We start from the raw sequence: 27985 nt of genomic DNA, 5'->3' as shown, positions 1-27985 counted from the left end.
CACTGGCACAGACAGGTACTGGTAAGCGGTTTATGTCCGTCACTCTGTATTTTACAAAGTTTTTTTTTTAATCAACATTTATTTTCATCATGTTTTAGATTTAATTCCGTTGAACTTTGTCCCTTGTTATATTGCTATAATTCTGTACTCAGAACGAAGGCTGTGAACAGCAGCGATGGACGGTTATGTGTTCATCCAAATGTCTGTGCATGTCTATCCATGAATGGAACCCATGACAGTGGGACTGACCTGCTCAGGCCTTCGACTCAAACAGATTTACCAGAAACAACAAAGATACTTTTGCCTGTGTTTCTTTGCAGTTTCATCCTTGCCGATCCGTTCACTATGGCCACAGACCACCAGAACCCTGCATCCAAGCAGCAGCAGCCAGGCACCAGTGCATTTAAGGTGAAGGCAGACAAGCACAAACCCACTAGAGCCCCAGTTTTGTCCTCGGAGACTCCAAACACCCGTGAATCCCTCCTGGTTTCGCAGACGCAAACACATCCTCTAACACTTTCTGCCTCTCCTCTCCCACTTTCGGCACACAGCTGATCATCTATGAGCAGGAAAACTTCCAGGGACGCTGCCATGAGCTGACTGGTCCCTGTAACAACCTCCAGGAAGCAGGCGTGGAGAAAGTGGGCTCCATACTGGTGCTTTGTGGACCGTGAGTGTGGGTCCGAGACAGACAGAATCCTAGAAAAGAACTGACAACTGGACACACAGAGCCGCAGTGTCAGAGCAGATAGAGGGGCTGGCTGGGGGGGGGGGGGGTATCTCTGTCAATGGGTGAGGGATGCGGGGGAGAGAACAATGTGGGAAGCAGACTACACCAGCTTTATGTTCCGACCGGTGCCCCCGCTCCGAGCTCACCCCTCCGTCCGTCTCTCTGACTCAGATGGGTGGGATACGAGCAGGCCGACTGCAAGGGCGAGCAGTATGTGTTTGAGAAGGGGGAGTATCCTCGCTGGGACTCCTGGACCAACAGCAGGCGCAGTGACACCATTGTTGCATTCCGCCCAATTAAAGTGGTAAGAGCAGCCCCCTTCTCTCAACCCCCATCAGCCCCCTACACCACCACCCACCAGGTTAATGCTTCCTTCTTCTCCCAGGACAGCCAGGAGCACAAGATTGTCCTTTATGAAAACCCCAGCTTTGCAGGGAAGAAGATAGAGATCATAGATGACGACGTCCCCAGCTTCCACGCTCACGGCTACCAGGAGAAGGTCTCCTCGGTCCGGGTCCAGAGTGGCACGTGAGTCCTTCTTCCAGCTGCTTCCCGCCTCTTCTCACTGTCCTTTAGCCTGTAACCCTCACCTGCTCTTCCTCTCTGTGCCCCTGGCGCACCAGGTGGGTGGGCTATCAGTATCCTGGCTACAGAGGCTACCAGTACCTGTTTGAAAAGGGGGAGTATAAGGACAGCATGGACTTCGGAGCCCAGATCCCCCAGATCCAGTCGGTTCGGCGCATCAGAGACATGCAGTGGCATCAGAGGGGTGCTTTTCACCCTGTCAACTAAGCTTGTGATTCCTCCATATTATGAACCTTGACCTCTGCAGACGTGCCCCCCAGGCCCTCATCCATACCCAACTGTATTTGGCAGGTCTACCTATTGTTGCAGCAGTGACGACTTTTGAAGCAAACCAATAAATCCTTCTTGCTCATATGTCACTCAGTCACGTGAATGTCTTTCAGCCTCTCTGCCAGTTCTCCATCAAACTCTTCACCTGAGAGTAGATAACGCACGCGATAACGGTTACGTCATTATCAACCGGGGCCTGCCAGGCCGGTAGGGCGCGCTACAGGGAACTGCTTCTGCCAAAGAAGAGCTGACTGACGTCACATCGAGACACCAACATGCTAGCAGGCTAACATGCTGCTGCCCGCTGACTTCCTAGGTTGTTAAACTACTAAACGTCATTTTAAAAAAAAATTGTTTTGCATCGTTCCACCACTCGAGACACATCCCAGACGTCGCTTCTACGGAAGCCTGGTAGGAAAGCATCTTCTAAAATAAACGAGTCCGGTCTCTCTACCTGGTGTTTACTAAGCTAGCTGGTGTTAGCTAAGCTAGCTGGACTGCAGCCTCCAGGGCTTGTGCCAACCGGCCGCAGCTCGGTTCCAAGCGGTTCCGCCGCCGCCGGCGTCCTCCAGAACGCCTCGACAGGCGGATAACACTGTAGTTTGATCAAACCACACGCTCCTGCGCCGCGTTGCATTGTGGGACAGCTGGTTGCATGAACTGCTCATCTAAATTGGGCGTTATATCGACCAGAAATGGTGTCTTGGTTGTTGTTGGTGCCAAAACAACAGTTTACTACCAGCGTGAAATGAGGAGACACGTCTGACGTGCAGTGAATAATGATGTCACGTAAACCTGCCTACGTCATCATCCCTGGACGTCATAGTTCGACCAGCACAAAGTATCAGTTGTGATAGAATTTTTATCATGAAAAGGTTCTTTTGGGGTTTATTGGAGCGCTCAGACGTCATGCTAGCAAATGTCTCAGCCTTGGAGAAACGCATCCAAAATAACAACTCAACAAAAAAACTAAATTATCCATGAGAAACCTGGGCTTTCAGTTTTTCTGCTCTTTGGCATTTTCACACTCCAAACTGTACAGAAAGGAGCCTGAGGTGAAGCTGGTTGGTTGGTTCTGATCTGCGATTTCTCAGGTCTGATCCTGGTCGTCGTTGGTGTTGAAGGTGACATCATGAACTTTAATCAAAGACAGCAGCTAATATTCACCGAGGCACTAAAGCCTCCTAACGTGTGTGGCGTTCCATCCACGGTTTGGTTGAGTGACGTCAGCCGGCGTAGAAACGACGACTCCGACGTTCCTGATCCGAGATCCCTTCTCTAGCGTCAACTCTTAAGTTCTAAGTTCCAGCTTGTTCTCCACAAACAAACGACAAACCTGATGAAGTGACAGGCGTCTTTGGAATGGTACTGTAGTGTGGTCAGAGCTCATCAGTACTCACCGGTGCTTCATCTCCCTCCAGCAGCCATCATGCCCGTCCTGTGCAGCAGCTGCTCTGACAAGCGCGCCGTGCTGAAGCGTCCTAAAACCGGCCACTCGCTGTGCAAGGACTGCTTCTTCTGGGCCTTTGAGGAGGAGGTGCATCAGACCATCGTCACAGCCAAGCTGTTCAGACGCGGAGAGACGGTGGGCATCGCTGCCTCCGGTGGGAAAGACTCCACGGTGCTGGCTCACGTGATGAAGCTCCTGAACGAGCGCTACAGCTACGGCCTGGAGCTGATGCTGCTGTCTGTGGACGAGGGAATCACCGGGTATCGAGACGACTCCCTGGAGACGGTGAAGAGGAACCAGCAACAGTACGAGCTCCCTCTGAAGATCGTCTCCTACGAGGAGCTGTACGGCTGGACTATGGACGCCATAGTCAAGCAGGTGGGACTAAAAAACAACTGCACCTTCTGTGGAGTGTTCAGACGCCAGGCGCTGGACCGAGGGGCCGTCATGCTGAAGGTGGACAAGATCTGCACAGGTAAGAGGTCTCCTCTCGCTCAGGCTCTGACAGCAGACAACACGTTGGGAACAGTGGCTGCTCGTGTGTTTCAGGTCACAATGCTGATGACGTGGCAGAAACGATTCTGATGAATGTCTTGCGAGGTGACATCGCCCGTCTGCGCCGCTGCACCGCCATCTCCACGGCCAGCGAAGGCGACGCCGTGGTGCCGCGCTGCAAGCCAATGAAGTACGCCTACGAGAAGGAGATTGTGTTGTATGCTTATTTTAAGAAGTTGGACTACTTCTCCACCGAGTGCATCTACTCCCCCAACGCTTATCGCGGCTATGCAAGAACCTTCCTCAAGGACCTGGAGAGCGTGCGTCCCAGCGCCATCATGGACATCATCCACTCAGGGGAGAACCTGTCAGTGCGGGATGGGGTGAAGATGCCGGTGCAGGGCACCTGCAGCAGGTGTGGCTACATCTCCAGCCAGGCGCTGTGTAAGTCCTGCGTGCTGCTCGAGGGTCTGAACCGAGGCCTGCCGAGGCTCGGCATCGGCAAACACCACCGGCTGCACGAGAAGCTCCTCTCCAAGCAGCCGCTGACGGAGAGGGAGGAGAGGAAGCTGAAGGCCGCTGACTTCTGATGGACGCCCCTTCAGACTCGCAGGACTTTAAAAACCACAAGTCTGTTTCTAAAACCAGTCCAGCGAACTCAAACCTCTTGTTCCCCTGAATATTTATTGAACATTTAATGAAATTTTTTCAATTCAGGAAGATTCAGAGTGAAGCATCGCCACAGCTCAGGAAACCTGTTCACCGCTGCTCACCTGAGACACGCGGGCCATCCCGGTGTTTGGGTTCAGCTGAGGGACTCGCGTATCAGGTGATCTGGACTACAGGCAGACAGACAGAGAGGGGGAGAGAAAGAGAGAGAGAGCTGGGAGAGGGAGGGGTCTGGGGGGACGTGATCACCTCAGCCACATTCCATCAACTTTTATAAACAAATATTCAATAAAGATGTTCTTTATATCAGTGTTGGTCTTTTTTCCTGATTAGGGTTGAATAAAGATGGATAGACAGCTCATACTACTACTACTACTACTACTACTACATATACTACTCATACTACCCATGCTACTACCACTTATACAACTACTAGTTATGCTCTTCTCCAGCAGACAGTTTCTCCCAAACTGACTTTTCCAGGAATCATGGCGGGCGAATATCCACGTCACAAGGATGTTCTCACGTCCTTCCAACGCTCAGAACGTTGCATCCAAATTCTGGATGTAAAAATAGAACCGTCAGTCCCCACAGACCACAACTTAATTTATATACCAATAAACCTGAGTGACAGCGGGAGGAAGCAAACCAAAACTTTGTTACTGGAAATTCAACAATATGCTCCTAAAAGATGAACAGTTTTTGAATAATTGTGAATTCAGGACTGTTGGAACAAAGCAAATATGACATGAGGAAAGTGGCTCTTCAGAGAAGTGAAGACAGTGCAAAAAGTAAAAGAAGATAATATTATTAAAGAAATTATTGCAATACATGGGAAGGAAAACTGGGGTCACCAAGACAAGGATCATTGGAAGATGTCGCACCTCCAGTTGGACCTCAGATAGGGAGGAGAAAATGGTTAGAAGAGCGGGAGAAGAGCACAAAAGACTTCTTCAATCTGGAAAAAAGAAATGTTGAAATGTCCTCCTTGGTTAAGTTGAATATGAATGACCGGATTACAGAGGAGCCCAACGAGATCGAGCATTTTGTTACAAAATTCTATGAATTACTGCATAAAAGACATGATTATGTCGATGATGCAGGTTCTTTCTTATTTATGAAGCAAAATGCAAAATCTACAGGTGAGGAATCTAAAAAGATGTGTGATGGAAAGATCACATTCTATGAAATTAAATTATGTATCTCTAAATCAAAAGGCAATAAGTCACCAGGTACCGATGGAGTGACGTTTATAAAGTATTTCAGGAGGACATTTTAGAATTTCTTTTAGGGTTTTTCAAGGAGGCAACTGACTTGGAAGGATGCCTGCAACCATGTCGCAAGGTCTTATTTCTTTAACCCAAAGCCAAGTAAAGATGCTTTAAAAATTGAAAATCGGAGAGCAATAACCCTGATAACTAACGAAGCTAAATTAAGGTCTTTGATATTCTCTCAGAGATGAAAGCCCTGCCTCCATACAATCATTGATGAATGTCAGTCAGGCGTCACAAAAGGAAGACATGTCTCCAATAACATCGGCCTGATTCTAGACGAACTGATTCTAAGGAATTACTCCCTGACAGTAGTTTCATTTTGTTGGGGGATTTTTACAAAGCCTTTGACACGGTCGGCCTACCTTTTGGTTTAATACATCGGATTTCTTTGGATTTGGTGATCATTTTAAACGAGCACTTCAGACTTGATAAGTGGGTTGTAAGGGTTCAATAAAGTTACCATCTGGGACCACACCTGGATTCACTATCGGCAGAGGGATTACACAAGGAGATCCTATTGCCCCCTTTCTATTTTTATCAATCACGCAAACGATGGCTTTATATATTAAGAACTGTCGCTTTAGAGGTATAGGATTGGATGGAAGTGCTGTCAACTGGCAGACGACGCGACGATCTTTTTACAACATGAACGTGAAGTGAAAAAAGCCTTAGACTGTCTGAATGTCGTCTCTCATGTATCAGGTTTGAGAATTAATGTCAAGAAATGTGACCTTTTTCCTTTGAAGGACAAACCTGCCAATTCAACTGAAATATGTGAGATATCTTGATGGTGACACAATTGTTAAATAGAGATGGAAATTTATTGTCGTACACAGAATTTTTAGGAAAATATGGGATTCCAGTTACTCCAAAGGAATAGCTACTGTCTTTGATGCGATGCCTTCAGGGATTTTGAGTCTGGTCCAGGGACGTGAACCCTTAGATGGAGGTCTTCAGTTCACATCGGCCACAACGCTGGGAGGCTCAACCCTAACCGATAGGAAGTGGAACAGCCACTGCATCAGGAAACATCAATTCCCTCTATTAAGGCTTTCTGGGAAGCAAAAATTCCAAACATTTAATGGAAATTAGTATGGACTATAAATAAAAATATACTGTGTCACCAATAAGACAAGAGAAGTCTCATCTAAAATTGTTCATAGGGTTTACCCAGTCAAAAAATACTGTCAAGATTTAGAGGAATGGATGAAATGTGTGTACTTTGTAAAACTGAACCAGAAACTGAGATTCATTAATTTTACCATCGTCCTTACGTTCAACTGTTCTGGATGGATTTGGAGAGATTTGTGAAAGACCGAATGGGAACCAATATTTAATATAAAAGACATGATTTTGTACTTTGAGAGAAGTTTTGAATGCAAAGTGATTTTTTTGTTCAACCTTTTTATATTATATATTATATATATATTACATTGGGACACTGACAGGACTCAAGAAGAACCAAAAAGCAATCAAAACTATGCAAATATGTGAAGCCTTAGGAATTATATGATTTATGATATGAACTTATCAGAGATACCCTGAATATTTTTTCTTTGTAAATTACAGTTCATTTGTAAATAGTGCGTGATGTGCTGTGTATTATGTGTTGTGAAATAAAAACATTAAATTAAAAAAAACGTTCAGAAGCGTCATCACACGCAACGCACGAGCTCTACAGGAAATGAAAGACTCCAACTCTTCAAAGTAAAAGGTGCATTCATCATTCGCTTCCTGCTGTTTGTGTCTGATCGCTGCCGCCGTTGTCTTTCTCTCATTATTGAACTAAATTAATGAACATTTGAACTTAATTGCCTCATGATTTTGGTTCCAGGGCGGTGCCTCGGTTCACCTGGGAACCCAGGTACCAACATCATCCTAAAAACCATCACGTGACAAGACAAGAAATTAAGAAGTTGATGAATGAATCCAATGATGCGTTCAATGTTCACGTCTGTGCCTTACGTGTCTCATGGTCATGTTTTTCGTCACTGACCGTCACCGCTTTCTTCTGTGGAATAAATGTGAGGCGGGAGGAGAGCGGCTGTGGCCGTCCAGGTGTAATGACGTGTTCCCGCCGCCAGGTGCTGCTCGCCACCTCTGAGCGCCGGTCCCGGCGGGCGCGCGCTCCGGCAAATTACACACACGCGCACTGCTGCGCGTCCCCGAGCGCGACCCTGACCAAGTTTCAGGAGGACGAGAACAGCGGAAAAGTTCGGAGAGGAAAACCCGGACTTGCTAGCAACCTAGAAGCCCCCGAACACGCGGCAAGCCCGGTGAAGCAGCTCCAACCGCCGCCATGAACGACCTGGGTGAGTCGGTCCCCCTCTGCCCCGCCGCCCTCCGCGGCTCCTCGGCGGGGCGGAGGAGTCAACCCGCGGCCAGATTCCGTGTTGAAAAAAGACTTTCCTGGTTCACTCGAGTCACTTTGCGTGGAAACGGGTCGGTGTCAGTCCGGCGATCCCGGCTCGCTGCTGCCGAGGGGAGCTTCTCCAGCCGGGCGGAACGCCTCGGCTCGGTCCGGCAGCCGTTAGCTTCGCCCCGCAGCCCCGCAGCGCTCCGTGTTTGTTAGGAGGACACAAGAAAAGTTGGTCGGTAGATGAACTACGGTCGACCCCCCCCCCCGGTCTCCGGGAGCAGATATCGGTATGACACGCGGACACCGAGGTTCCAGAACACCTCCTCAACTTTTGCCCATCAGGCGACTCATTCCAGCTTTAAAGTGGTGGCGACCGGAGGCCTCCCAGTTCAGGGACTGGCTCCCAGTCGAGGGACCGGTTCCCAGTTCAGGGACTGGTGCTGCTGTCCTACAACTCTGTGGGTTCCGGGGGCTGACATGATGGCAAACCGTCAAACTGATCACGTGTGTTCCTGGTCAGACAAATAAATCGCGGTGATTTGTTATTGATTGAAGTGAATTGACTCAACACTGCGGTGAATCAGGAGGATCGATAGTATCGGCAGGTATCGGTATCATTGGATTTTCCAGATCTTCCAGTCAATTATTCACTATTGCTGGACAAAAAAATATAAATTCAAGCGTGTACTGCCTTTTGTCAGTCCTGAAACAGAGTTTTAGGACTGTCGGGCAGGCGGAAGAAACTGCTTTCAGCTTTGGGAAAATAAGGTGAAGAATTTCAGACTTTCTTTGGATTTTCTTGCCTAAACCTTTAAGCAGGTGAAGCAACAGGTCAAAGTGTTGTTGCCTGAAGCTCAAGGACTGGTCCCGGCGCCAGGCGGCTGGCAGATGTGATGTCAGTGCTGACGCTGCTGTGGCGTCTCTGCTGTCTCACCGTTTGCTGTCATTAGTGTGAAGTTCTGGTCTGATGTTCGTGCTGATGTTGTTTTTGTTGATCTTTGGTTGGTCAGGTGCCAAGTTAACAAACAGCAACATAACATTTTTAATTTTTTAAATTTGATTTTGATCTCCTGGAATCCGCCGCCCGCAGGCCTCCATCGCTGCTCTATTTTTTTGTGCCTCTCCAACCAGTCACCTTGTTACATCACTGACCTCTTGACCTTTGGCTCTGAACTTCTAATTTTGTCGTTATCATTTCCAGCAGCTGGTCAATTGCTATAATTGTCTGTCTACTTCAGAACCGGTGGGTCCTCCACCTGGTCCCTGTAGCAGTGGACACGTGTCCTGTAAGAAGGTGGTTAAGTGGATCTGTGGATTGTTTAAGTGGAGAGACGATGCGCCACATTGTGAGTTGTGTGAATCCCTCCAGGGCACATTAGATGACGCCGCCGCGGGCCGGTGAAAGGGCTGATTGTCGGTGGGGAGTGTGCGTGTGCGTGTGTGTGTGTGTGTGTGTGTGTGTGGAATGTCCAACTTCGCTGTGTCTCCGGGTCCAAGGCCAAATACTCTCTGGGTCGTGACTTGCCCCCTTCCACTGCTCTCAGCCAGGAGGAGGGCTGTGGCCCCCGTCGGGGCGGGCGGGGCCACACCACCTCTGAACAATATCAGCATTGTTCCTAATTCCTACCTGGATTAAGATTAATGAGCAGTTATTAAGTTTCTGTGTTGTAGATCTCTGACATCATCCGTGGGCTTCTGTAAGCAACTGATTAACTGTTGGTGGATCTTTATTCAATATTCCAAACAGCTGAACTCAGGGTGGTATTGGACACTTCTTAGAATTTTAGTTTTAAAGTGAAAAAATTCCTGAAAAAGCAGAAAATATCATAGAACAGTTGTTGAATTTAAATAATTCCATGTGAAAAGTAGTTGCACTGCCCTTCCTTGAGGGAAGTTTGAGTTATGAAGCATTAAAACTCACTCACTGTCTTGTTCTGGTCTTCTTGAGCCTCCCTGACGAGTGACGGACTGCACAATGTAGCGGTTTGAAAACCCGATCAGACCCGGGAGTTCTGGTGCCGTCCTGCTTCCGTCTTTGCTCATTCTGTGTATGTTGATCTTCCCACTCAAGTCAGGGAATTTCCTCAGTCTGGGTGTTGGACTCAGACGTGTCCAGAGGTGTTCTGTCTGATCCGGCTGAGTCCAGGGGGACATTGGAGAGGTCCGTTTACCTCAGGAGTGTCTGTGAGGCACCAGAACTGTTGGAATCCTCCAGCGGCCTTCCTGGCAGGAGTGTCGCACCGCTCAGCTGTTTACCAACAACCAACCAACTCGATCGGCAGCAGGAGCATGTTTAATACATACGTGCTATCATGTTTAGCTTTCAAATGACCAGCGAGATGTTACCATGGCAACCAGAGGATGCTGAAACTGAAAATGCTGATATGCTACAGTAGATGTGGACTAAAATGCCCGTCAGTCATTTCCTAGATTAACACCTGGGATGAGTATGATTGACAGGAGGAGGTGGGAGCAGACATTCTCAGTGTGACATCATTTCCTGTCACGTTTGTGAGTGACAGCTTTTATTTCAAGTTCAGTCTCAATAATGAAGTTATATTGCCACTGCCAACAAGGTGAAGAATCTAAGATGGCCGTTCTGTAGTCCATCTACAGAAGATTGTAGTTCCATGAGGTGGACACATGCTAGGAGAACTAAAACGCTAATTCACAACAACAAACTCATGAACAATTCACAAACATTTTCTATTTGCTCTTTGATTTTTATTAATTTGTTAATGATACAAATTCAGTGCAATTTGGACTCCACAAGATATTTGACATTTTTCAGAATAACAGATTTTTTTAATCAAGCACATGACTTGTAACTTGGTAATGTAGCAGCGGGAGGAAAAAATGAACCTAAATGTTGTTCTGAGTAAAGCCTGTGATTTGGAAAAATTCTTTTCATTCAGCCATAAAGCACTCTTTGAAGTGTACCGTTAAAAAAAAAAAAAAAAAGCGAGGCAGGTTATTGATAAAAGATCAGCGCTTCATCAGCGTCTTCATCGGCTGATAGCTAAATCCCCGGTCTGGGAACATCAGACTGGTCTGACTGGTGCATAACTGGGAGACTCTGAATTCCTCAGGCTCGTGTGACATTCAGGCTGCCGGACCTCAGGAGGCTGTGGAGACCCGGCTCAGGTCTGCTGGACCCTCCTGTAGCACCGCCGTGTGTATTTACACTTGTAACTCTGTTCCTACACAAAGCAGACGTGTGCTCAGCAGGGGGCCTGGGGGGGGGGGGGGTAGGAGGTCCTACTATTAAATGTAAAACATCGTAATCCGGTGTGCTCACCTGACATCTGGGCCAAGACTCTGTGTTCCAGTCAGCAGGCTGACTTCTGAATATTCTTCAGAATTCTAAGTTAATAACTCCTTGAAAGGGTGAACTTCAGTGTCATAGTACTCCTAAAAGTACAAGGGTAACGTACAACAGGCCATCAGAAGGTGGGGTTGCGCCAGGCGTAGGAGACCATTCAGACGTTCCACCTCTTCCACTCTCTGCACGACGATCCGTCAGAAGAGTTCACACAACAAAGGGAAACCTGAACAATTCCAGGCCCAAATCTTACTTTTCGGTTCTGCTCTGTCTTGCAGATTCTTGTGTAATGACATCAAATGAGGAGTGAGTCGAGCAGATGAGAGGGAGAGCAGGAACTCCGCTCACTTCTAGCTCTCGCTTCGGCGAACCTGACAGTTCAGCATGCAGAGCTTCGCGGGGATTAGTACTTGGGCTGGAATGTCACCTGCTGAACGGGCCTCTTGCCACCAACAACCTGCAGTGTAAAACTTGTATCAGCTGGTCACAGGACACCAAGGTCTTGTTATCCAGGCAGGAGAAAGAGAAGGCTGAGGTCTTGGAAGTGTTTGTACAGCATACCGAGAGATCTTAGAGGCTCTCTAGTGGTTTTTGTGTCCCAGTATGTCAACAGCATCACCCCACAGGGGCCACTGGGACGGCGCATACCGGCCCCAACCATCGGGCTCAGCAAGAGGGACGCTCCTGACTGTAAATCAGCTCCACACCCATCCTGTTCTGGGCCTGGGGAAGAGCGAGTGCTGCATGGGTGACCTCATCGCTGAGGCAACAGACCCAGCCCCACATCCTGAGGAAACAGGAGGAAAACAATGAGTGGAGTCGGTGCTGGAGGCCAGCGAACACCGGCTGACGGGGCAGCTCTGGGCCACCCAACGCTCTCGCAGCACATTGTTGCCCTTTCCTCCTCTTTCCATTCAGGCTCCACACCCCCTGGTTCCTGAGTGTCACTGGGCTAGAGAACACTGACAGTTCTGGGTACTGTAGGAGTCCGAGTCCCTGCTGGATTCCTGCAGTGTGACTCAGGCTGGGACCCCCAGGTTCAGGGGCGGTCAGCGCGATGTCTCAGCGCCGTGGCCGTGGAACATTTGTGTTCTTGTCTCGATCGTGTCGTCCAGCTGTCGTCGTCTCCTGTGGACTCCTGGCCAAACGACTGGTTAAGTTTCATTAATTACTAAAAAATAATGCACACAACATTTGGTGTGATTAATTAACATGAGTGATTAATTTCAATAAGCTGCGTCGACTCTGACCGAAACCAAGATGACTTGATGGTCGATGTCTTTTTTTTTTTTTGGAAAATAATGATGGCGGCAGATGAAGAAGTTGCTGAAGTGGTTAAATTTAACCCTTTTCCTTCTCTAAAAGTTGGTTATGAAGAATAAATATTCAACTGAAAGGAAGTCTTCATGTGATGATTTTCAGCTCGCCAGTATTATGACCCACATAACCTCCTTATTACAGATACAGCTGATTCCGGTTTGCTGTCTTCGGTAAATTGTAGTAAGTTTGGGGGATGATGAGGGTTGTCAGTGGATGGAGGTAAGACCTGACACTGACCCAGGTTACAGTCATTTTTGGGAGTATTTGTGCTCCTGTACTCTGGTTTATACGTGAACGTCTGCGATGTTCTAGCCAGTAAGGTTTCTAGATTGTTTGATCCAGTGGAAGCCAAAAATATGAAGGCAAAAACCCTTTTGCAGCGAGCCAAGGTTTGGGGAGGTGAGCGCTGACCAGAACCACACAGGAAACCAGATGGAGATGCCAATTTTGACAAGAGAGGAAGTGTAGCACAGCAGGATGGGCACACCTGGGAGATTATACTGACAGACTGGAGCAGGAATGAGTCAGTAAACCCAGAAGTCAGTTCTCTTAGTAGAACGTCTGGTTCCCTGGTCTCCAGGTCAGGGACCTGAAATCAGGTGTGTGGCTCCCAGCAGCTGAAGAAATTAGTAGGTTCAGGTCTACATCAGATCCACCAATAAACACCAGACTGGTGGATGGTGGAGGTTCAGTTCTACATCAGATCCACCAGTAAACACCAGACTGGTGGATGGTGGAGGTTCAGTTCTACATCAGATCCACCAGTAAACACCAGACTGGTGGATGTTGGAGGTTCAGTTCTACATCAGATCCACCAGTAAACACCAGACTGGTGGATGGTGGAGGTTCAGGTCTACATCAGATCCACCAGTAAACACCAGACTGGTGGATGGTGGAGGTTCAGTTCTACATCAGATCCACCAGTAAACACCAGACTGGTGGATGGTGGAGGTTCAGTTCTACATCAGATCCACCAGTAAACACCAGACTGGTGGATGGTGGAGGTTCAGGTCTACATCAGATCCACCAGTAAACACCAGACCGGTGGATGGTGGAGGTTCAGTTCTACATCAGATCCACCAGTAAACACCAGACTGGTGGATGGTGGAGGTTCAGTTCTACATCAGATCCACCAGTAAACACCAGACTGGTGGATGGTGGAGGTTCAGTTCTACATCAGATCCACCAGTAAACACCAGACTGGTGGATGGTGGAGGTTCAGGTCTACATCAGATCCACCAGTAAACACCAGACCGGTGGATGGTGGAGGTTCAGTTCTACATCAGATCCTCCAGTAAACACCAGACCGGTGGATGGTGGAGGTTCAGTTCTACATCAGATCCACCAGTAAACCCCAGACCGGTGGATGTTGGAGTGGTGGAGTCTTAAAAACCTGGGATGCTAACAAGAGTCTAGAGGAGCCTACAGAGGTCATGGAGGTCATTAAAGGTCATCAGGGGAAACAGAAGAAGCCTGAAGCTTAGTGGTGGTGACCTTGAAGTCATGTGACCCTGGTGTAGTTCTTCCATAGGCTACTGTTAGCATAGCACTGCTAACGTAGCATCCAGGCTTCCAGCATCATCAGAGGGTTCATTAGTGAAGATGATCTTGATGAACTGAACCTGGAAGATCATCAACTTTTGTTCAGCTGATTTACTGATTCAATCACCACAATCACATGGAGCGATCCTATTGGCTGCTGGGGGAGGAGCCAGGAGATGACCACTTCCTGTTGGTGGAGGCACCAGGAGATGCTCACTTCCTGTTGGTGGGGGAACCAGGAGATGCCCACTTCCTGTTGGACTACAAACACACTTCCTCCCTTTTACTGTTTCATTCATGTAATCTTCTAGAACTGTTTCTCTATCTGCTGGTGTGTTTCAGTCGATGTTTCAGCTCAAAAAAGACAAGATGGTCTTTTTCCGACGCTCCTTCTCGTCTTCCCGTTTTGTCTCTCTGGTGGTACAAAAGGCTCCTTATCAACATGCAGTCGTCACACACACAGGCATGAATGTGTCCTCAGTGTCCGGGGGGTTACATCAGTCTTCAGACTTCCCCCTCATCTGATTTACTGGTCTGTGGGGAAGTGGTTTTATTTTGGGCCGGTGCTCTCTCAAAGGGAGTGTCATCTTTCGGATATGGGGTTGCTTGGCAGGGTATTATTAGGTCTGTTTATTTAGAAGTAGTCACCCTGCGATGCTGCTGATGCTGCTGTTGCCCTCCATCTTCCTCTGCTGTGTCTGGCTGCTTGCATCTCCGCCCCACGTTGTTGCTGGTTATTAGGAGCCGTCGCTCACGTGGCAGGGGGCTCCGCTCAGCTCTGCTCTCTCATCCTTGGGCTGTAAGCAGGTGAGCTGTCACTGCGGGCGCCCGCATCCTCATAGAACAGATTACAGGCCCCCCCCCACCGCCTCTGCCACTGTACGCCACTCTGTGGGTAACGGGCAGTAAAAGCATTGACATCTCCCTTATCCTGGAATTCCAAGCATGCAGCAGTTAGGGGAATGGCTTCTGTAGTTGTCAACACATTATTTTAGTTTTCTGGACGAACAGATGGTGTTTGGTATCCAAGCACATTCCTCACCCTCGCTACCGTGAGTCTCTGTGGTGGCGGCGGCGGCGTTGTGTGTTCTGCTTGAGTAGACGTTATTACAAGGCTTCGTTTTGGTGGTGCAGTTTAACTGGAGAAGTCCAGTCAGACTTCCCCTCCCAAGCCTGATCACTCTCTTTCTCTGAAGCCGAGAGAACAGAGGAATGTTTGGAATTCACTGTGCACCTTCACTCCCATCTGATAAAGCCTGCAGGTCGGGGGGGGGGGGGGGCAAGACCGCACATGTACCCACCTGTTCCCACCGTCTCAAGAAGAATGTGTACAGTACTCGCAGGAGTTGTTGTTGACCCTACAGAGGAGGGTGAGCCGCTGACTGATGTAATCATCCTGAATGATCAGAACCAGTCGTGACCCTCTGATGATGGCTTTCTTCCTCAGAGTTTGCATCATGCAGGACTGAGTCAGGATGCTGTTAGAACACAACTGGACTTTGTCCTACCCCCCCCGGAATGGAAAAGATTAGTCTGTAACTTGGCTCACTGGACATGTTTGCATTCTTACTGTGTCTAACTGTGAAGCAAACTAGTTGGAGACAGCCGAGGGCCTCATGTCTGTCCTAAACTGGACTCGCTGCTGCCCTCTTCAGGAACTACCGCACCCATGTTCTCACTCCTCACTCCTCAATGACCTGCAGGGAATCAGACGATTACATAAATGATGCACCAGGGCTGCGTGATTAATGAGCATGAACAAGAAGCTGTGTGGAGGATTGATATGGATATTCTGACAGGACTGATTTTTAGTAGAGATGCGCTGATCTGTTGAGTTGGGGGGGGGGGCACTGGCTCCACTTGGAATCTAATAGTCTCACAAAAACATCGGCACGGAGGCCTTCAGAGTTGGATTTTTGTAATTCCCCTTCAGAAAACGCACACAGGCACTCAGGACTGGTCATTGTAGCTGCAGTTGAGTGAAAGTGGCGGGAAGTTTGCCGCCTGTGGAGACCCTGTTATGGAGCTCCGGTCCGAGTCACAGATGTGTGGTACCAGCAGGTTGAAGGGGCTACAATGAGTGGAGGGGATCTCCAAATCTTAGCCCCTCTCCGTCCAGGCATGGCAAGACTTCCTAGGAGATCTTGAGGCATGTAGTTTTTGAACTGAAGGCTTGAAGGCTGAAGTGAGACCCGAGTCTAAACCCTGCATTCTGTCTACCAAGGTTTTATCTTCGTCCCAAACCCAGCAGTGGTATTTTTCTGTCTGGACATTTTGTTTTATGAGTGACAAAGTCAACTTCAGTAAGACCTTGTTCAGCGCGTCAGCACCAGGTGCAGATTATTTTGAGCTGGTCGTGATATTTCTGCACATTTGCACAGACATGGACGACTTGCTGAGCTTACGGCTTTAAATAGGCCGCTGCTCCCATGTGGGTTCAGGAACTTCCCCAATGAAACATGGAGCCTCCAGCAGGAGGTCTTCACTGTGCTCGACCGCATCTACTGAAGATTGATTCTTTATTCTGAGAAGTTTTTGCCGAACAGATGTGATGGTTACCTGTTCAATTGTAAGACTGGTGGTCTCCAGTTGGAGGCACTTGGTTCTGTTTCTGTGGTTTCAGGTAAAGAACAATCCAACACCTATCATTAAATCGTCACAGTCACCTTGTAAATGTAGATTTGTGGTATAAAAAGGCCAAATGGAGGTGGATGCAGATGAAGGGCCACTGACAGACCCCGTCAGCCCGTTCAGCTGGAGACCAGCCCGCAGCTCGCCACTTCCGCCTCACACGGTCTTTGTCGGGGATATCGTCCACATCTCTCTCTCTCTCTCACTGCACATGCACACACACAAACACACACACATGCTCGCAAAGAGACACACACACACAACCACACATGCACGCTTGCGAAGACACACACATGCTCGCCAAGAGACACACACACACATGCTGCACACACACACAAGCACGCTCGCGAACACGCACACACACTGCAAACATGCTCACACATGCACACACTCACGAACACACACACTGCACACACATGCTCACACATGCACATGCTCCTGAACACACACGGTGAACACACACTGCACGCACACACGCTCGCGCACACACACGCTCACGAACACACACGCTGCACACACACACGCTCACACATGCACACGCTCGCGAACACACACACTGCGCACACACATGCACATGCGAACAAGCACACACACTGCACGCACGCACACGCTCGCGCGCACACACGCTGCACACACACATTCGTGAACACACGCAAACACTCGCTCGCACACACGCGCTCACATGAACACACGCGCGCGCACACACACATTCGCAAACACACACACACACACACACACACACACTCGTTCGCACACACAAGCAACTCTGACCGGAGGGTTTTACACGTTTAACGTAATGTGAGTAGAGACATGGGAGGCTGTAAAAGAGTGTCTCTTGTGTTGTGTGATGTTCATCATTTATTTCAATTCCATGTTGGAGTTTTACGTAAATTCTTAACCTGTCTGCGTCTTGATGGTAGCATTGATGTCACGTAGTGTGAGTGACGCGTGATTATAGTGAGAGGAGCTGTGAGGTCCTCGTCAGTAACGCCTGCCTTCTGCTTCTCCTCAGACAGTAACGGCAGTTTCAGGTCTTGTATTTACACCGTCTGAATATCTCAAGGCTCTTTATTCTGTGTGATCCCAGAGAAGTGAAGAGGACAGTCGCCTTTTTTCTACCTTCTGTCCTCTCGGCATGTCAGATGTTCTGTGTTCCAAAGTGCTGTGGTTCCCTGAAACAGACCAAGTGTTCCCAGTGTCCCTCTGCTGTAACATTATGCAGCCGGTGATTGGGGCTTATTCTGGACAAGCTGACGATGGATGATTGTGTGATGTAAGAGTCTATTTTGTTCCTCTGGCATTCCACTCAGCGGGGTAGCACCCCCCCCCCCCCGACCCCCCACAGGCCTGGACAGGGTTCAGAAACACTTTTCTGTCTTCCTATTGTTGCTAGAAAAAAAGAGACTGAACCTGACACAAATGGAGGTGAGGGTAGCAACTCGCAGACAGCAGCGTTGTGTTTGTGGTGTGGGAATGTTGGTGGATGTTTGATGAAAGTCTGCAGGGCTTAGAGGTGCACGGGTCCCTGCTGTCATGACCCCTCATTGGGTGTGTTCAGGAGGGGGAGGAGGCAGCTTTTTGGTGTCAGGTTGGAATGAGAGGCTGGGCGCCGTTGTCTGTTTACAGACACCCCCCCCACACACACACACACACACACACACACACACAACTGGGAAGGAACTGGGAGCTGGTCTTGGTGAATCGTGGCTGAATCGGCTCACAGCGGTTCAGTTGTGTGTGGATGTTGGTATTTATCAGCTTGTTCAGTCGTACTTGAACTTTGACTGTGGAACCTTTCAGACGCGTTGCTGGCTGACCTGGAATCTACGACATCGCACATCTCAAAGCGGCCGGTGTTCCTGCCTGATGAGACCCCCTACTCCATCCCCAGTGGAGGACACTCCTACCAGGATGTTTCGGTTCCACCTCCAGTCCCTCCTCCACCCTCAGCTGAGGCTCTGAATGGGTCCCTGCTAGATCAGCCCGACTCCCACCACTCGTCCCAGCAGGTATATCTCCGGGGGGGGTGGGGGGTTGTGGGGGCATTAGTTTATGGTTTTCCATGAGGGACGTTCCCAAAAACGCCGGCGCGCCAGAGGAGGATGTGTGAACCCTCCGCGCCTTTGTAGGTTCAGTGTCCGTGTCTAGCTGTTGTGTGAATGTGAAGCATTTTCTGTGCGTCTGACTGCCGTGTGGCTCTTTAGTCCTTAGGTTCAGCCCAGAAGAGTTCCTGGTCCCAGGACAGTAGCAGCTCCCCATTGTCTCACGTTGAGGAGGACCACGTCTACAGGTAGCCCACCACAGCTCGTTGCAACCGACGCTCCCCTGCCGTTCATCTGTCCTTGTTATTATCAGCCGTCTCCTTCTTTCTCCTCCTCAGTTTTCCAAACAAACAAAAATCATCGGACTTGTCAACGGCAGCCATGACCTCTGCTCTCGGCAGCAACCTGTCAGAGCTTGACAGGCTGCTGCTGGAACTCAACGCCGTGCAACAGAGCTCGCCGTCGTTTGCCACTACAGGTAGACTCAAGGCCGCTGCCATCATCAGTCCTGTTTGTGGTGAACAGTGTTGGATGTCCTGCTGATATTTCCACAGAGGAGGCAGCTCCACCCCTACCATCCTGCAGCATCACCCACTACGAGAATGGCAGCACCCCCGACATCATGGGCAGCCCCCCCCAGGAGAAACCCAAGAGGAACGGGATGCGGCCGGAAGAGGCCCGACCCACTGTGGAGAGTCTGCTGGACGAGCTGGAGGGCTCGGTGCCGTCTCCCAGGTACGGAACCACGGCTGACTTCCAAATGAACAGGTGACATCAACCAGATCAGCTGGCTGAAAACCAAATGTGATGCCCAGCGAATATGACTGGAACTCTGGAAATGTAAAAAAAAAAAAGAAATATGCATCAGGTGTGTTTCTATCAGCTGATTCAGAGCAAATGAGATCTGCTTCATACTGCTGCCACAAGATGGCGGCAGAGACTACATGGAAGAGGAGGAGGCAGTTGTCTGTCCATCCATCCGTTCGTTCATCCATCCATCCATGCATTCATGGACTCAATTTTGTAGAGCTTTTCTACCTTAGCGGCACTCCAAGCTCTTTACAGGTCGTCTCATTCACCCGTTCACTCACTGATGGTGGAGCTGCCATGCAAGGCGCCAACCTGCTAATCAGGAGCAGTTGGGGGTTCAGTATCTTGCTCAAGGACACTTGGACATGGTCACCGGGATCGAACCAGCAACCCTTGGGTTGCTAGACGGCCCCTCTACCCCTGAGCCACGCCGCCCACATCCATCCATCCATTTTCTACCTCTTATCTTTTTAAGGGTGGATTGTAGTAGTGATGTCACCATGTCCATCAGCCATTTTTAATCTGACACTTCAAAATAACCTGAGTGTTGACACAGCAGCACGAAGCTCATCTCAGCACCTGCTGTGTGGTCGTGTTACTGCGGCGCTGCTGGTGTTGATGTTGGGAGGGTTTGTAGGTGTTTGGATGCTTTCTTATGTTTCCAGCCCGTCTGCTCGCCACAGTGACCTGGACAGCCCCTCCCAGCAGCAGGCCCGTATCTCTGCTTCCTGTGCCACGCGAGAGCTGGACGAGCTGATGGCTTCTCTGTCTGACTTCAAGGTACAAACTTTGACTGGAACCCAAACCAGCAGGTCTTCTGAAGCGTCTCCTGCCAGTCAGCGTCTCTGTCCTCTTCCTCTGTTCTGGCTTATGCTCTCATGTCTCTCTTCTCCAGCCCAGTTCTTTGGGCTGTCTCCTGGACCCCGCAGGAGCCTCCTCCAGCTCTCCTCCTCATCCTCCTGTCTCTTCCTCCATCACCCCAGTGGCTTCTCCTTTCCTCCATCTGTCCCACCCGTCTGCTTCTCCTGTCTTCTCTTCACCTGCTGGTCTAGTGCTGCACATAGATGAGGATGGAGGAGACATACCCGTCCCCCATGAGAATCGTTTCCGTCCTCACAGTCCAGTCTCCTCCCTCTCTGCAGCGAGTGATCTAGACCTGGACTCTGTCCCGGATGTCTCCGCCCCCCGCTCTAAGTTACCACTAGTCTTCTCTCAGCCCCCCCCCTCCAACACCAACCTGCTGACAAACAGTCTGAGTTCCTCCAGCACCACCACCCCTTCACTAACCTCTGTTAACACTGTCCTGGACCACAAGTCCTCCAGTCCATCAGTAGAACGGATCTCTCCCTCAGCCACTGCTGCGCCTGAGAATAACAGCAAGGGGTCTCCTCCCATTCATGACTTCAACTCCCCTCCTCCTCCCCAAACACTCACCCCTCTCATCTCTGTGCAGGAGACCCCCTCACCTCCCCCCACCTTTGCCTCTGCACTTGCTCGACCCCTCACCCACCTCTCCTGCTCACCTTCTCCAGTCTCTCCAGTGAAAAGCCCATCACCCCTGGTCCTCACAAACCCTACAAACCCCAGCAGTCATGTGATGGAGGCCAGACCCACAGCCAGGAGTGGCAGCCCCCTCGACCAACGGCAGCCCCCCGTGGCAGAGCCCTCCCTGGACGAGGCCCTAGACAAACTGTTAGCGATGAGTTTGGCGCAGAGTCAGACGTCAGCACCTGGGGACGAGCTGAAGACGGCAGGAGCTCAGGAGGTACAGGAGGAGCTGATCCTGCCCCTGGACAGGAGCAGCGTCCAGCCGGACAACTTCACCATAAACACCATCACGGACGAGTCTGTGGACGAGGGCACCGACGGGAATGGAGACCTGGACTGGGCAGATGAGGAGCTCTCTGTGTCCCTCCACGACGGACTGGACGGCACCATGACGCCCTACACCGAGAGGCTGTATACAGATGGCAGCATGACCCCACTGACAGAGGCCAGCTGGATGGATGAGTCCATGACCCCGTCCACTTGCCCCGGGACCCCCGATGCTTCCCTGGACCTGCCCCTGCTACAGCCTCCCAATATAGACCGAGTTTCTGCCTCGGGACACGTACGTGTCTACAGCCTCGCTTGAAACCAGGATGCACTTGATTTGCTCGCATTTAACATTTGCTTATCAGCTGCTGAGCTAAACTGTGCTGACAACAACCCAGCGGTGCTGTTTAACACCTCGACTGACGCTGCAGTTAGAGGTGCATGAAGATCAGCAGCTGCTAAATGGAGTGCAAACTATTCACCGGCTTCAGCTCCAAACACCAACCTTTGTTGCTTCTCTCTTTTTAATTTCACTTTCAACTTAACTTCATTTTGACTATCAGTCAGAAAAATTGATGGAAATGAGCTGGATAGTAATTTAGTCAATATTGTGATATGAGACTTGGTATCGTCTTGGACTTTGGGTATTTTTCATACCTCAATACAGGTTCAAGCATTCACCATCATATCCACTGGTGAATGCTTGTTGCTTTTTTATTCTCATATTTATGCTGACATTTAGTGAAAGAACCGATAGTCATCAGAGCTACAACATCAATATCCATGTTCCTGGTCCAGAATGTTGTGGCGGGTCAAGTGAACGGAACAATGACAGACGGGTGCAGTATTCAATCAGCTACTCATGAGGAAAACTCTAGGGCTGTAATCTCCCGGTCGGCTGGTCCACTTATTAGTCGATGCGTTCTGGCTCGACCAAAATTCTGATCGGTCGATTTTTTTGCCACGTTAACTTCATCAGGAGCAAAGTACCAAAGCTCCCCTGTTTCTCAGATAACAATCTATCTTTGAACACCCCCTTGTTTTGCTATTTTGGACTAGCCCGACCCGCTAGAGACAGACAGACTGAAGAGGACCAGAAGGCCCACGTCTGGTGGTTTGATGAATGTCTATTTAATGTTGACTGTTTCATTCCAAGTCAGTCCTCGTCCCCCACGTCAAAGACGTCTGCAGCGTGGCAGCATTTCATGAAAACAGATCATGGAAAAAAAGTGGAATGCAAAGTTTGCCAACACCAGTTTTCATGTCACAGCTCCACTACAAACACGGCGTATCACCTAGAAACGGTGAGCTAACGTGTCCACCTTAGGTTGTCCGTCAGTTTTGAGTACATGAACACATCAGAATTGACATTTCAGTGTTTTAGTCTCATAATTGTTTTGTTTTAATTGTAAAAATTCTTACAGTGGACTTGCCTTTTGTGTTTGAGAGTAAAGTTTTCTGTTAAAAGTCTATTTGTGTCTCAGCGGCGATGCTGAGCTCCTGTGTTCAGTCTGGCTCTGTCAGGACCAACGATGGCGTCGCTCAGTTCTTATAACCTGACAGAAACAATTGTCTCAATATTCCTCAGCAGGTTTGTGCTGGTAGTTGACAGTAGAGTTTTCGTGTACGAAAGTAGTCGACTTTTAGTCCAAATTTGAGGGCTTCAGTGGACCGAGAATGTCTTTGGTTGATTACAGCCCTGGAAAACACACACCAGTAACCCACCAGTACTCAGCATGGCTCATGCGCCTGCAGCACCAGTTGGGTTCTAACGTGTGACTCTGGTTTGTGGCGTGAGGTTGTTGTGTCTGTTTGCTAGCTGAAGCATGCAGGATGTGCATGCAGGATGTGCATGCAGGACGTGCATGCAGGACGTGCATGCAGGACGTGCATGCGCTGCGACTCCTTACGCTGCACGTCTGGACGTCCTAGCCTGCCTCCGGGTGCTGCTGCGGTTTCTGCTGCCTCCTGATCACTGCGGATATATGACCAGCTGCTCGCCATCCCCTCTAGATAAAATCAGTCATTAGGCGCACTAAGGAGACTCCCAACGTTCATCCCATGTATCGAGACGCTCACCTGCGCAGGAAGATGGGACCTATCATAGTCAACAAGAACTCATCTCAGGACCGCCTGATCGAGGAGCTCCAGGGGAAGCTGGGGATCGGCCGCTCCGAGCGCCGCCGTAAACAGTCAGACGACTGGTTGACGGAGGGAGTCATAGTCACGTCCAAACCCCAGCGCTTCCGTCCTGATGGCGGCGCCTGTGAGGTTGACAAGGTTGGCGTCCTGGTACTCAACAGTCTTCTCTAATATTTCTCTCTAGCTGGTTCACCGTCAGTGTCTTTCCTGTCTGTCTGTCCATCTGTCTTTCTCCTCTGCTTCAGGTCATAATTCCCCCCGAGTCACCTGTCCCTGTGAGGAAGGTGCTCCCCCCTCCGTCACCCCCTGCTCCTCGCCGCCCCCCTATTATAGAAGAATCTATGACACAGCTTCCTGTTCCCATCCCACCACCACCTCCTCCCCCTCCACAACCTCCCCACATCCAGGAGCACATCACCGCTGCACCTCGACTGATTATAAAAGCTTCACCGCCACCGCCGCTGCCGCCACCACTAGTTCAGGAACCTCCTGCCCCCAAACTAGAGCCCCCTCCTCCCACCATTAACCCCCTGAGCCAGCCTCCACCAGTGGAAGTGGCTGCACCCAAAGCCCTGGTATCTGTAGGGTGCCAAACAGAGTATGACCCAATCTTCCCTCCGATGCAGGCAGGAACCCCGCCCACTTTTACACTTCAGAGTGACTCACTTACTGAGAAGTGCATTGATTTCTGTGGTCATGTGACGTGAATTTTCAACACTTTGCTGTTGTGGTTATGGAACTTTCAACAGATAATGGCCCAGGGCAAGGGGGGCCTCCCTGGCGGTCCGCCGACGCAGGTCAACAAGCTGGACAACATGCTGGGCAGCCTGCAGTCAGACCTCAACAAGCTGGGGGTGCAGACGGTCGCGAAAGGAGTCTGTGGCGCCTGCTGCAAGCCGATTGTAGGACAGGTGAGATTCTGAGATCCAAACTAGCTGAATGATTGAATAGTGTCATCAGTCCCTAGCTGGTGTGTGTTCGGTGTAGGTGGTGACCGCCATGGGCCGCACGTGGCATCCTGAGCACTTTGTGTGCACACACTGTCAAGAGGAGATCGGCTCCAGGAACTTCTTTGAGCGTGAGGGACAGCCGTACTGCGAGAGGGACTACCACAACCTGTTCTCCCCGCGCTGCTACTACTGCAACGGACCCATACTAGACGTGAGACCCCGCTGCTGACGTACCGCCCGTCTCTGCAGCTCACGGGCCTCCAACATTTAACCCTCTCATGTCTGTACAGAAAGTCGTGACGGCGCTGGACAGGACATGGCATCCTGAGCACTTCTTCTGTGCTCAGTGTGGGTCCTTCTTTGGCCCTGAAGGTACGGTAGAGGGCTTTGTGTGGACATCTCTGTACTTGACTGGTGTCTGAGGTCTGGTTCTGTTTTTCCTGAAGGGTTCCATGAAAAGGATGGAAAAGCGTATTGCAGGAAGGACTACTTCGACATGTTTGCACCAAAGTGTGGTGGCTGTGCCAGAGCCATTCTGGAGAACTACATCTCAGCGCTGAACTCCCTCTGGCATCCCGAGTGTTTTGTGTGCAGGGTGTGTATCCTCCAGCTCACTGTCTTTCCATCAGTGAGTAGTTTCATCATGGCAGGACGCAGACTCTCCTTCATACACCCAACTAGCACTTTGCTAGTTAGGAAATATTGGATGACTTGGTTGGAAGTGTGCTAACACTTCCCATCCACTACCATTCATTGAGCTAAAGTAACTAGCGTGGGTCTCAGCTCTGAGCTGGAGAAGGGTTTCAATCTCCTGCTCCGACATATGTCATAGAAAGTGGGTGTGTTCCTTTAGAGAGGTCAGAATAACGCCTTGCTCTTTGCGTCCGTCTGCAGGAGTGCTTCACCCCGTTTGTCAATGGAAGTTTCTTTGAGCATGACGGCCAGCCCTACTGTGAAGTTCACTACCACGAGCGCCGTGGTTCCCTCTGCTCCGGCTGCCAGAAGCCCATCACGGGCCGCTGCATCACAGCCATGTCCAAGAAGTTCCACCCGGAGCACTTCGTCTGCGCCTTCTGCCTCAAGCAGCTCAACAAAGGCACGTTTAAAGAACAGAACGACAAGCCGTACTGCCACGGCTGCTTCGTCAAGCTCTTCAGTTAGGAAGCTTGTGTGCAGCGGGCCTCTGGCGGCAGAGGAGGAGGTTCCTGTCAAAGAAGGCTGTGTGTTTTCTGATGGTAACGTTGGAAGTGTGTATGGGTTAGGTATGTGCATGTGAAATACATTTAATAGTCCTTCAGAAATGGGGGGGGGCAGTTTTCCCACCGACAACTGAAGCAGGTAACATTTTTAGGACGATGAAGATCTCCAGAGCCTGAAAAACTTCTCGTAGAGGTCTTTCACATCAACACTGATATCAACACTGATATCAGGAGTTCGTAGTATAACCAAGACTTTCATGTTTTTCTACATATTTCTAGCTCTTTGAGAAGAAGTTGGTGAAATCTCTCTGAACACTGAAGAATTCTATGAACATGAACAGCGCTGCATGTTTGACGACGTCGCTCGCTGGTTGAGTGTTTCCTTCTGGGAACTCCACACGTAGAAATCAGACAAGCAGCGCAGCGAGCAGGTGACCTGTGACTTTAACCCTTCTGAACCGTTTTGACAGCTAATGAGTTGAAATAGAGACTTTCATCGTATCAACTTAGACAGACCGTGATGTCATAGTCGCATTGACTGGAAATGGGCTGACTCAGCAATCAGTTACTTTTGTATGTCTTTACATCTCTATGGACTAAACCGCTGGGATTTATGAAGATTCAACGTGTTGATACCAGCAACGAGAGAACAGACCTTTGTTATATGAAACCAAATCTTGGTTCTAGCTTCCAAATCTCCAGCGTTTGCAGGTTTGAGCTCATCTGTGGACGTTGAAGTGATCAGCAGCTGCAGACTTTTGAACAAACCTCATGTTTTTGAATGTTTCACTGCCAAATCATTCCTCATCTTTTCACAGCCGAAAAGAAAGCATCATTTGAAAAGTTTCTTCCCGCAGACATTGGGAGTATTTTGTGATACCTGGCATCTCTCACACTACCATTACTATTTAGTCTGTGTGTGTGTGTGTGTGTGTGTGTGTGTGTGTGTGTGTGTGTGTGTGCGTGTGTAAATACGTGATGCAGCTACATTTGAGGCCAAGCACTGGGATGCTGAGCATGAGCACGTCTTGATAACCACTCGGGGCGCCAGATGCTCCAACATCTGCGGGTGGTTTGGGCGTCGTCGATGTAGTGAGAAGCAAGGAAACGGGTGATGTTGGCGTGCGCTGCTCCAGGAGCGTCTGCAGCTGCGTGTTCAGTATCAGGCCGCAGTGGCGTTGCGTCAGTGCGATGTCTAATAACACTGGCAAGTTCAGCTAAATACTGTTAGTATGAAACGTCCGCACGTGTGTGTTCTTACCAAAAGTGTGATTCCGCTGAAGAGAGGCGGCTGCTGACGTCGTGGCCTGGCGGTAGTAGGAAGAACTCCGATGCCTGCGGAGCCTCAGCAGCTCGGCCTCCCGTGGCTCCCCCGGAAACGCAGCAGATAAACACGGGGCCCGTGTCTGGTTCAGGGAAGAATCTAGAGCCCTCAGTCTTTTCTCTCTCTATTTAATGAAGCGATCACATAAGAGTTGTCTTTGATTCTTTCTAGTCGTTATTTAACCAAAGCCATACTTTCTTGGATTTTTGTGTTCGTTTTTCTTTTCATTTTGAATGTCAAAAGCTATGAAAAGTGAGATTCCTCACCTCAAGTTTGATTACGCAAATAAATTCCCTTTTGGTATGAAATGTATTCTAAGGGCGTTGTTTGTTTGATGATGGATGCCAACCGCCGAAGAAGAGTTACACCGTGGCTGTACGTCACTGCAGGGAGGACGATGGTTTCACACCTCTGAAGGTTTCGTGGGATGTCAGACAGAACCAGGAGGGTTCTGTGGACCGACATCCTGAACTCGCAACTTCCAAGGAAGTTGGAAGACAGAAGCACCAGCCGGTGAAAGCAGCATCATGTGAGCATTCAGTTTATCACAGTGACATTTCCACCTCGTGGTGTGTTGTCGCAAAGGCGATCTTGAGTTTAATTCTTCAAAACAATTTCAATGGCCCACAGTGCTGTACGAGTCCCCTCGAACAGAAACCAGCGATGGTCTAACGAACCTCAACAGATGCAAGATGGAGGCGTCGGGTCACGACCCCACCTGAGCAGCAGAGTCAGCGGGGAGCGGTGGCTCAGTGGGGTTCGTGTCAGGAGCTACAGAGAGATTTTACTGCCTATTTAGGGTTTAAATTCCTTTCCCAGGCATTTCAACCCCTCAGCCGGACTCAGCATCACTGCCCGGCTCTTTGCGACTCTTTCTGCTGACGTCTAACAGTCTTTAATTGCAATTTGATGCTAATTGGTGTTTCCTAAACGGAAAAAGGTGAGTGGGAGAATTCAGGACGAAGCACCTTAAAAATTCCAGAAACTGATCATTGCAGTGACTAAATGACACTTTGGTCAGAACAGTGCTGCGGTTCGACACTGAGCTCGAAAATC

General features: G+C 49.7%; 3 protein-coding genes across 5 annotated transcripts in view; all 3 read left to right on the top strand.

The window, feature by feature from the left end:
* The window catches only part of crybb2 (crystallin, beta B2), a 1684-nt gene extending 15 nt beyond the window's left edge, over positions 1–1669 (top strand). Inside the window, exons 1-6 of one of the 2 annotated variants that reach the window (XM_086205517.1) lie at positions 1–21; positions 321–408; positions 552–670; positions 902–1034; positions 1116–1258; positions 1354–1669. The exon at positions 1–21 is cut by the window's left edge and continues 12 nt beyond it. In XM_086205517.1, the coding sequence (XP_086061643.1) occupies positions 346–408; positions 552–670; positions 902–1034; positions 1116–1258; positions 1354–1522 (627 nt within the window). In that variant the 5' untranslated portion in view covers positions 1–21; positions 321–345 and the 3' untranslated portion in view covers positions 1523–1669. Of the gene's footprint in view, positions 22–320; positions 409–551; positions 671–901; positions 1259–1353 lie in introns of both variants that reach the window. The other variant, XM_086205516.1, reaches the window with a different exon arrangement.
* A 146-nt stretch (positions 1670–1815) lies between these two features.
* On the top strand, positions 1816–4406 carry ctu1 (cytosolic thiouridylase subunit 1 homolog (S. pombe)). 2 transcript variants are annotated; one of them, XM_086205515.1, is made up of 3 exons: positions 1816–1996; positions 3010–3510; positions 3585–4406. In XM_086205515.1, exons 2-3 carry the CDS (start codon positions 3015–3017, stop codon positions 4118–4120), a joined length of 1032 nt encoding a protein of 343 aa, XP_086061641.1. In that variant the 5' UTR covers positions 1816–1996; positions 3010–3014; the 3' UTR covers positions 4121–4406. The 2 variants fall into 2 exon arrangements, with proteins under 2 accessions (XP_086061641.1, XP_086061640.1); XM_086205514.1 differs by having other exon boundaries at positions 1817–1996; positions 3007–3510.
* Positions 4407–7570: 3164 nt separating this feature from the next.
* On the top strand, positions 7571–26573 carry LOC147260763 (uncharacterized). Its single transcript, XM_086207543.1, has 14 exons — positions 7571–7785; positions 18448–18656; positions 18852–18937; positions 19028–19167; positions 19244–19424; positions 20165–20279; positions 20395–21609; positions 23328–23594; positions 23702–24082; positions 24206–24367; positions 24444–24617; positions 24697–24778; positions 24853–25001; positions 25301–26573. The coding sequence occupies exons 1-14, from the start codon at positions 7773–7775 to the stop codon at positions 25565–25567; spliced, it is 3441 nt and encodes a 1146-aa protein (XP_086063669.1). The 5' UTR covers positions 7571–7772; the 3' UTR covers positions 25568–26573.
* Positions 26574–27985: the final 1412 nt, after the last annotated feature.

Source organism: Aulostomus chinensis, chromosome 6 (assembly GCF_037954235.1).
Source record: "Aulostomus chinensis isolate RoL2024-O1b breed Wild chromosome 6, RoL_Achi_v1.0, whole genome shotgun sequence".
NCBI lineage: Eukaryota > Metazoa > Chordata > Actinopteri > Syngnathiformes > Aulostomidae > Aulostomus > Aulostomus chinensis.
Note: the sequence above shows the minus strand (reverse complement) of the source record. Positions and strands in the feature narration are given on the sequence as shown.

Bases quoted from the DNA above. Each gene is read 5' to 3' on its own strand.
- ctu1 (XM_086205515.1), top strand. From the start codon at position 3,015: ATGCCCGTCCTGTGCAGCAGCTGCTCTGACAAGCGCGCCGTGCTGAAG. The intron at 3,511-3,584 runs GTAAGAGGTCTC...CGTGTGTTTCAG, and splicing joins GGTGGACAAGATCTGCACAG to GTCACAATGCTGATGACGTG.
- LOC147260763 (XM_086207543.1), top strand. The intron at 19,425-20,164 runs GTACGGAACCAC...TTATGTTTCCAG, and splicing joins GGCTCGGTGCCGTCTCCCAG to CCCGTCTGCTCGCCACAGTG. The intron at 20,280-20,394 runs GTACAAACTTTG...TCTCTTCTCCAG, and splicing joins CTTCTCTGTCTGACTTCAAG to CCCAGTTCTTTGGGCTGTCT.